The sequence below is a fragment of the Cibotium barometz genome, chromosome 27, assembly GCF_041138505.1.
Source record: "Cibotium barometz isolate CiBa-2024 chromosome 27, ASM4113850v1, whole genome shotgun sequence".
NCBI classification, from domain to species: domain Eukaryota; kingdom Viridiplantae; phylum Streptophyta; class Polypodiopsida; order Cyatheales; family Cibotiaceae; genus Cibotium; species Cibotium barometz.
Window position 1 is genome coordinate 46,886,020 of NC_141072.1, and position 8,972 is coordinate 46,894,991.

The 8,972-nt window shown below is 44.5% G+C and overlaps 1 protein-coding gene across 3 annotated transcripts; it reads left to right on the forward strand.

Moving 5' to 3' along the window:
- The first annotated feature begins 5,159 nt into the window (after nucleotides 1-5,159).
- On the forward strand, nucleotides 5,160-8,295 carry LOC147623463 (uncharacterized). 3 transcript variants are annotated; one of them, XM_086821622.1, is made up of 3 exons: nucleotides 5,160-5,323; nucleotides 5,451-6,479; nucleotides 6,558-8,295. In XM_086821622.1, the coding sequence occupies exons 1-3, from the start codon at nucleotides 5,310-5,312 to the stop codon at nucleotides 8,110-8,112; spliced, it is 2,598 nt and encodes an 865-aa protein (XP_086677748.1). In that variant the 5' UTR covers nucleotides 5,160-5,309; the 3' UTR covers nucleotides 8,113-8,295. The 3 variants fall into 3 exon arrangements, with proteins under 3 accessions (XP_086677748.1, XP_086677750.1, XP_086677749.1); XM_086821624.1 differs by having other exon boundaries at nucleotides 5,233-5,354; XM_086821623.1 differs by having other exon boundaries at nucleotides 5,238-5,331; nucleotides 5,363-6,479.
- Nucleotides 8,296-8,972: the final 677 nt, after the last annotated feature.

An 8,972-nucleotide genomic window follows, 5' to 3' on the forward strand; every position in this document is an offset into this window, starting at 1 on the left:
GGTCCGAGAGTGGATAATATGGAAAGACAAGAGTTCGTTATAGAAACTGTATTTGTGACTGTTTGTAAATGACTGTTTTATGTCAAGAATGCTGGAGAAGCATTTTGACCGTCTTGAGGATTAAGGTCATGAAGACTGAACTGATAAAGTTGCAACTGCTGACGGAGAGTCAATGGAGGACGTCTCGCGTAGCAAGGTCGATCGAGGTCTTGACCAGCCTCGGCTCGATTTAAATGGTGAGCTTCCGGTACGGTGGATGAGGGACCAAGGAAGCGGCCTATGAGTGAAGCGCTAGGTCACCTGCGAAGGATCCTAGAGGGTGCTGACCATAGGTGCTCGGGCTCTGGGTCGCCGAAGATACCCACACGTGCGTCGTGGAAGATATTGGAATAAGGAGTAAGAGTTGTTTTCTGAAACCGGGCATGGATCTGGTTGATTGACCTTGCTGGTCCTCAACAGATGAGTCCATGGCTCTTTTATATGGATCTGTGGGTTGATCTTGCTGATCTTCCACGGAGATTCCATTCTATTATATGAATATATTGCCGGTTACTATGAGCTAGGAACCATGGAAAAGGCCCCTGAGAGAACAGGTGGTGAGCGTTCTGGTTGCCAATGATGCCATAAGTATACCGATGAAAGAATGACTGGAAATAAGGATTCAACCAGAGACTTTGAGGATTGTCATCAGTGACATAATGGTTTTATTAAAGGATTGTTTTAAAGCTAGTTGATGCTAAGAAAAAGGCAATTTCATATTGGGTGTGTAAGTGGTATGACTAGTTTTATGTTTGCATGAACTTCCGGCTAGGGGGCCTTGGAACTCTTTTCCTTGGTACCCGGGACAAAACCTAACCAAATTCCAAATTGGATCCCATCACTACAGTGGTTGGGCGGTTGGCTAACCCATGGGATCGGATGGGGTTAGGCTGGACTAATGGATCCGTAAATCGAGATTTAATTTCTATTATTACGATAGATGAAGTAAATCCCGGATAGAAATTGTTCTATGGATAGGAATCAACGGCTGTGCCTCTTGATGGGGAAAAAAGCGTTGATCCCAATGATCCAAGTGCAAGTTCTTCCTTGATTTGACCAAGTACCGTTAAAGGTGCAATCAGATCAGTTTGATCAGTAATGATCTTGACTACGTTAGAGTAAAGAGTTATCCTGGTGGAATCGCCCGTGCTTTCCGGTAAAGGAAGTTTTTTCGGTTTCGGTTTTGGACAAACCGACGGATTAGTCTCTTGTCCGGATATCCGTGGGCGAGGCCCCGAGTGTGGGACCCCTGTCCCGAGAAGTGCTACTTCCGCTGCTAGTACCCCGAATCCGTTGCTCGGTGGGAACAGGGATCTCACATCAGACTCTTGAGTCCCTCTCTTTCTATTATGAAATATAAAGTCATCATCGTCATCTCTTTCTCTCAAATCACACACACACACACACAATGGGCTAAAACACAGTAAGTATTGCATTTTCACATTATAGGTGTGCAAGTTTATAGAAGTTTTTTGGGAGATATCTACATCAATAAAGGCTCTCTCTCTCTCTCTCTCTCTCTCTCTCTCTCTCATATGTGTGTGTGTGTGTGTGTGTGTTCATGTGCATGTTTTAGGTGAAAAATGTACGGAAGTAATGAAGTCTTCCTCCTACATGGGCATACACCTATCAATATTACAAAGCAATAGACATGGTACATAACATGTTGCTTATCCTCTAACAATTTCTCTGCGCATATTGATGTAGTGGCCATGTTTTTTCGGGTGATAGAATTACTCTTTAAGTGTGTGCATTTGTGTGTGTGTGTGTGCTAGTGGGATAGAGAGAGCAAGGATTGAATATATTGTGTGATTTAAGAGAGAGAGAGAGATCATGAAGAACATGTAAGGCTGAGTGTAGAGAGAATTGTGTACAAGGGGGGGGGAGAGAGAGAGAGATGAATAGATGAAGGACTCCAAAGGGGACGTAGAGAGAGAGAGAGAGAGAGAGAGAGAGAGAGAGAGCGAGAGAGAGAGAGAGAGAGAGAGAGAGAGAGAGAGAGAGAGAGATGTAGTGACTTAAGATTTGAGAGAGATGAATAGATGAAGGACTCCAAAGGGGACGTAGAGAGAGAGAGAGAGCGAGAGAGAGAGAGAGAGAGATGTAGTGACTTAAGATTTGAGAGGGAGGGCTTGTTGGCTCTAGGGTTTCATAGGTAGGAACTTTGGGAGTTTCCCCCTCTTTCCCTTCTTCAAAGAGTTCTCTTAGGGTTAGCTCTGACAAATTGGTGCAACCCTTGCCGGGTAGTGGGGGTTGAGTTGGGAGAATCAAGGGTGGTAAGGGAATTTCAGGTACCTTAAGGATTCCTCTTTGGGCCACTTCTTGGCCTAGTTGAGGTGTGTTATGGAGCGTTGGTGCTGGCAAAGCCAGTGGTTGCCTGGGGTTGTCTGGCAAGGCTTGAGGTAGAGTCGGAGCTAAGGCAGCATAATTTTCCCATTTTAGAAAAATAATGGAAGGAGGTGGTACAGACAAATATGCAAAACACACACACACACACACACACACACACACACACACACACACACACACACACAGAAGGGAGGGAGGGAGGGAGGGAGGGAGGGAGGGAGGGAGGGCACCTGCACTACACAAAAAACTGCTTGAAAAATGTTGTCCAGAGTGAGAGAGAGAGAGAAGAAAAAATAGGAAGGACTCCCAAACGCACACATATAAAGTTTTTTTTCTTTCTCTCTCCTCTCTCAAATGCACACACGAACACATGCATTTATAGAAACACACACACACACACATATACACAAATATTGTATCTCTTTTTTCTCTTTCACATACACAAATACACAAACTCTTTTTTTCTCTTTCACATACACAAATACACACTCTTTTCTCACTCTCGCTCTGTCAAATACATACACACGCCCCCATGACCAAGAGAGGTAGAATGGCCTCAACACCAAAGACCAATGTAGATGAACAAACACGGAAGAGGGAGGTTTGGAAGGATGCATGGGTTGTTCAGCTCATTCACATTTTGGGCTCAATGCACTATGAGTTTGGAAAAACTCCAAAGCAAGGGGTTGATCTATGGTTTAAAGTTGCCACTCAACTTGTAGGGCTATTCCCAAAGTGTGACAAAGACTCTGAAAGTTGCAGAAAGAGATGGGGTCGTGTGTATGCAGACTACAAGAAGGACAAGGCCCATAATTTGATCTCTGGAAATGATCGTAAGGTAACATGTCAATGGTTTGATATCATTGATGAGTACATGCACAATCGGGTAAATGTGGTTAGCTACACCCATGCTTCAGTTGTGGGTGGTAACACCGATGGCCTAATTGGGAAAGTAGACGAAGATAGGGTACACAATCCTTTATCAAAACAGAAGCGCCAAAGAGCAATGTCCCCAATCTACGACCATGAAAAGATCGAAAGATTGAGGATTCCCTTGTCGACATGGCCAGCACGGCCAAAGTGATGACAGATCAACACAAGGACTCTCTTGCGGATCGCAAGGTAGTAGAAGCCCAAAAGTTGCAAATGCTTGGCTAGCTTACTTTAGCTGTGATTGGCCTTTTGCTCCTCGATTGCAATGGTCTACTAACACTAACTATCGAAAGGCAATTAGCATGTATGTGTGGGTTTACACCGTCTAGCTACCGGATCAAACTTACAAGTAATAGCAGATTTGTATGGGGTTTCCACGTTTTCATGCTAGAAGATCATTCTGGAGTTCTGTGATGCAATCTCCACATTAGGTAGACTTCATGACCTGTACATTGAATGACCTTCTTTAAATAGGATGCGTATCATGGCTGAAGGATTTTAGGCAATACATGGCATTCCGTTTGTCATTGGTGCAGTGGATGGTAGCCATGTTCCAATTATTGTCCCTCATGTGCACCATGAGGACTACTTTAATCGGAAGGGGTTTCATTCTATAATTTTGCAGCAGATGACCATTGCTTCTAACTGCTTGGTTTGGGATTATGACATTGGTTGGGCAGGTTCTATGCATGATTGGAATGTATTCCAAAGAAGTGATCTAGGACAGAGGTGTGAATGAAACAGCTTAGGCAATTATTGTTTACTTAATGATTGTCCTTACCCTGCAAGGTTTTGGATGCTTCCTCCATTTAAAGGAAGTAAAGATGGATTATCCCCTGAGCGGTACTTTTGGAACTACATTCAATCTAGTTCATGGATGCCTGTGGAGTGGGCTTTTGGAATGCTAAAAGCCCGCTTTTGTATTTTATTGAAGAGATGTGTCATGTTATTGCAGAATGTGCTGAAGATGGTTAGCACTTGTTTGGTCCTTCATAACATGTGCATTGTGCATGGAGATTCATTTGATGAGGGTTGGGTTCGAGAGGCACAAGCAGAGGTGGAGAGAGCAAACAATGATGCATTGGCTTTGGATCCAATAATTCAGAATGGGCTGCAAGTGGGTCTTGCTGAGGTTACAGCTTTGGTGCAGACCGAGACCTCATCGGTTGTGCAGAGGGCACAATCATTAGAAACAGCACCGTCTGATTCATCCTAGGTTGGGGGCGCACAAAGGAGAGACAATCTTGCTAGAGTTATGTTTAAAGAGAGAAAGAGGACAATGTGAGAATTGTATTTGGTGACTCGGCTGATGAGTGACAATAGTGAGTAGGAGATGCAATAGTGCTTGGATGTTATGACTTTGGACACAATGTTGGTATTTTGTTTATCTCTAAGACATCATATTTTGTAAGCTTCATAAAATATCTCCCAAACATTAGGCGGATTATTTTATTAGCATGTTTATTTGGTTTTTAAATCTCATATGCCTGTTGATTCTCATTCTTTTTTGTAGATGGGAGGAGGGGAGGGGGTAAGATAAATCTAGTTCATCCCCTCCCCTCCTCTCGAAGAGAGCAGGGTGTAGCCACAATAACTGTGATGGTGGGGTTTGAGTCCCCAACTCTCTAGACATGCATTGACTCAGGCTCTTTACATGTTGCATGTATACACAGGTTAACAGATTGGTTGAGATGCACGTTACGTAAAGGGCGGCATGTAAAGGGGACGCCCATGCATAGGCAGTCACTTTTTTAATAAACCCAAGCATGGGCAGTATGAGATACGCCCATTCAAGAGTGCACAAGGCACTTTTTGAGTGCCCACATGTGACACCCTTAGGCGGTCTGTAAATACCCCAAAAGACAGAAAGTTCTTTTTTATCCCAAGCTCGCGTGACACCCTTAGGCGGTCTGTAAATACCCTAAAAGACAGAAAGTTCTTTTTTATCCCAAGCTCGCGAGTCGCGAGTCGCGAATGGATCCACAGGAATGCGCATGATTGGGTAAGCAGGCTTTTTCATGATTAGCGTTTGGGTAAGCAGGCTTTTTCATGATTAGCGTGCTCTGCTCGCTGTGTGTGTGTGTATGTGTACGGAAGGCTGCTATTGTTTTCCTGTTGTAAAACCGCAGAGAAGGCATGGAAGATTTGCAAAGGTTCATTGATGAAGAGTATGCCAGGCACAAGGAACGAATACCTTCTCCTGATTTCACCGATGCCAGAGAAAGGCGTGCTTATACATGGGACATGGCGGGCGCTCTCGCGAAGGCTGTAGAAAGCAACACACCACCCACATTGTTTGGGGAATTCGTTGAGGCAGTTTATAGAGTGATGCCTGAATTGTCGGGGGTGCCTGACGAAGGGAAGTGGTTGGAAGTATTCAAACAGTGTGCTGCTGGGAAGCAGGCGGCTTTTGTCGATGTGAAGAAGCAGCAGCAGCCGGAGGACCAGCTGTGTCAAGAATTCGAAGGAGAGTACCAAGATCCTGCCGGCAGTATTCTTTCATATTTTCTTGACTACATAGATCAATGCTACACAAGTTGGTCCAAGGACAGCAAGACTTGGTATGCCCCCTGCACGGCCATTGTGCAGTCAAGTGGTTGGGGGAAATTGAGAGCTGTCCGAGAGATTGCTTTGGCTCCTAACCAAGTGATGGTTTTTTATTTTAGCTTGATGGACCCTAAACACGCCGGGTACCCCAGGTCTGACCCAGATATTCGCCGGCACTTTAGGAACATCACAAAGGTTGAGCATGCATATGCACTTTTCCGTGCATGTTTTGATTGGTTGTCTGAGCAGGGCACTTTCCCGAGCAAGGAGGATCTGTTCAGAGATCATCAGATGAAGCGTTATCATCGTATACTTCCAAAGATTCGGACTCAACCAGAATGCAGCAAGAAATGTATGATAGACGCATGTAATGAAGCAATGGCTAGACACGCCACATCTCTCAGAAGCAACGGTGTTTGCTTTTTGTTTGTCTTGGATGAAGCTCGAACCCTTATGCAGCCTCCTGAATCTGACATGGGAGGGGAGTTCCAAGGAGAACTTCCATTTATCCTTTTCAGGAGAGCATCCGCAGATTTGCCCACAACGGGGCGATCATTTGTGCTTTTTATTGACACCACATCAAGGGTGTCAAATTTCACGCCTGCATCCAGGTATGATCCTAGTCTCAGAGTTCTTTCGGGTTGTGTGTAACGTACCTATACCAAGAATTTCCATATTTGATCGTCCAGGTATGATCCCAGTCTCAAAGTTGTTCGAGGTCTGAGGAATCTCTTCGCACCTTTTTCAAGACTTCCAACATTTGATCTCATCTCTGCATCCACGTCCTCCATGAGCTTAGACACCATCGCTTCCCCACAAATTTGGTTCAGACAGGGCAGGCCACTTTGGGCTGCCAAAAAGTTTTCCAAACAAGAGTGGGTGAGCGAGATTCTGCACTTAGCACAGACCAAGCTTCTTGGGGGTGTTCTGATAAATTCAGAAGAAGGTCATAACCTATTACGGTCCCCGCACATGTCATTGGTGCTTTTGGGCCGTCGCATAGGAGTGGACGTCTGTCCTCAATCTTCAGCTGCGCAGGAACTTGTGGTTTCGCACATGAGTGCATGCTTGCATGTTTCGGCATCGAGGGAATATGTGCTCTGCACTTCTCTGCCTGAGCCTGCCTTAAATGAAGCAGCTGCAATTGCTTTAAGGAGAAACAGAGAGTTGATGCAGCAGCAACTACGTCAATTGAATTCGTTGTTGCTGAATGGCATTGCATCTGCTGGGGAAAGGGGAGAGCTGGTTGCAAGGTTTTTGCTGATCCATGCCATGGATAGTCTGCAGCAAGAAGATTCTCCTACCAAACCTGTGTTCTTGGAAAATTTTTTGAAGGCTTTTGTACCTAATTTTAAGGAATTCCCACCTGAATTAGAGCATTTGAACAAAGCAAAAGTCTTCTTCAATGCATTCCATCGCTTCTTTGGGAAGCCTTCAGTTCGAGATGCAAGAAGATTTTTAAAGAAAGGTGCTGCAATGATTTGTGCTCCGATGCAAGAGGCATTCGATCTGTACATTCTATATGTAATGCCTGATGATAAAGGAGAGTATAATGTTGACAATGATAATTGTATTGGATGCCTGGGAGTGCAAGTCAAAAATTGGAAGAATGTCCATGGGATTTCTGCAACTGTGGATCACCTGCGTGCTTATCAGAGGAAAATAGCTGTAGCAGGTGCAGGTGAGGTCCTGCCGGCTGTGTTGATGGTGCTACATCTGGGAGTAGATAGTACAACACAAAACGAAGAAGATGAAAAAAGGAAAAGAAAAAAAGGAAAGAAAGCACATGATGAAGGTGGGGGTGAGAGCAAATCTCCAATGATGAAGGAGGTTTTTGTTTTAGAGGGCCTCGACATGGTTTCCGTCCCGGAGGATTTACATGAGATCATACAAGTCCTACTTTGTCAATCGCCGGATCCCATTACCATCATGCATGCAGAAAAGGAAGCAGAAACAAGGAATCCAGCATATAGGCAAATGGTGACAGACAAAGACACAGTGAGAGAAACAAAAGCACTGCAAAGCATATTATCTGCTGTTTATCCAGAGGTCAAGGTTGACAAGCCAGGGCCATCTTCAGCTCCATCTTCAAAGGTTGAGATTAGAGCATATGGCATTGTGTTGGACAACCCTCCCGGGATTACCCCTCCTGTGGCGTTGTATGGCAGGGATGGGGGCTTAATGAATCCCCCCTCCCCTCCGACCAAAAGGGTGAGTGGAAGGAAGCGCCGCCAGGGTGAGTGACAAGCCAGGGCCATCTTCAAAGGTTAAGATTAGAGGATGTGGCATTGTGTTGGGCAAGAGTGGAAAGAAGCGCCGCCACTACATTTTTGGAATGTTGTCAGACGAATGTTGGCATTTTGCAATATGCTAATGTATCTGTATGAAATTTACAGTTGTAACATATGTTTTTGGTTTACGCTTGTATATTGATACGTCTTTGCATCTCATTTGGGGGGGGTGAGAGAGGGACTATCCAGTTTGTAAATTTGTGAATCTGACATACAGGACCCGCAGAGCATGGGAAAGTAGAGCTTAAGCATAGAGCATATTTTGAGAAGTTTGTCAAAGCTGTGCATGCATCAACTATTCTCCATGGTTGGTTAGCTGCTTTTGATCTGGCCATTGATAAGAGTTGTGGAGCGTAGATGGAGATGCCACTCACCTGTAGGGTACAGTTGGGCAGACATGCTCGAAAAGTGCATTGCTACAGAAAACTTAGATGGTTTTTGCGTGTCTGATCCTTCAATTTGATGCTATGTATTCACTGATTCAAATTCCTCAATCAAGTCAACTAATGTCTTGAATGGATTCCTAAGTTTCTGAGAATTGCATGAAATCAGGTATCTTACTTGCATTGATGAGGAGTGCTCCCTGCTCGTAAGGAAAGTGGAAATGGGTGCAACATAACATAGTGGAGTTCAAGCCATTAGACCTACCCAAGGAGCTCATAATAGAATGGTCGTGGTAAGATGATGAGCTCATGCTAGTAGGCTTACCCTAAGGAGTTCATGATAGAACATTTTTTTGGGAATCATTCCTAGTTATACTCTACATAGTGTATTCCCACATCAGTTTGCCTTTTCTTGGGAAATGTGGTAAAC

Coding starts and splice junctions, on each gene's coding strand:
- LOC147623463 (XM_086821622.1), top strand. Junction 6,480..6,557: donor AATTTCACGCCTGCATCCAG/GTATGATCCTAG, acceptor TTGATCGTCCAG/GTATGATCCCAGTCTCAAAG.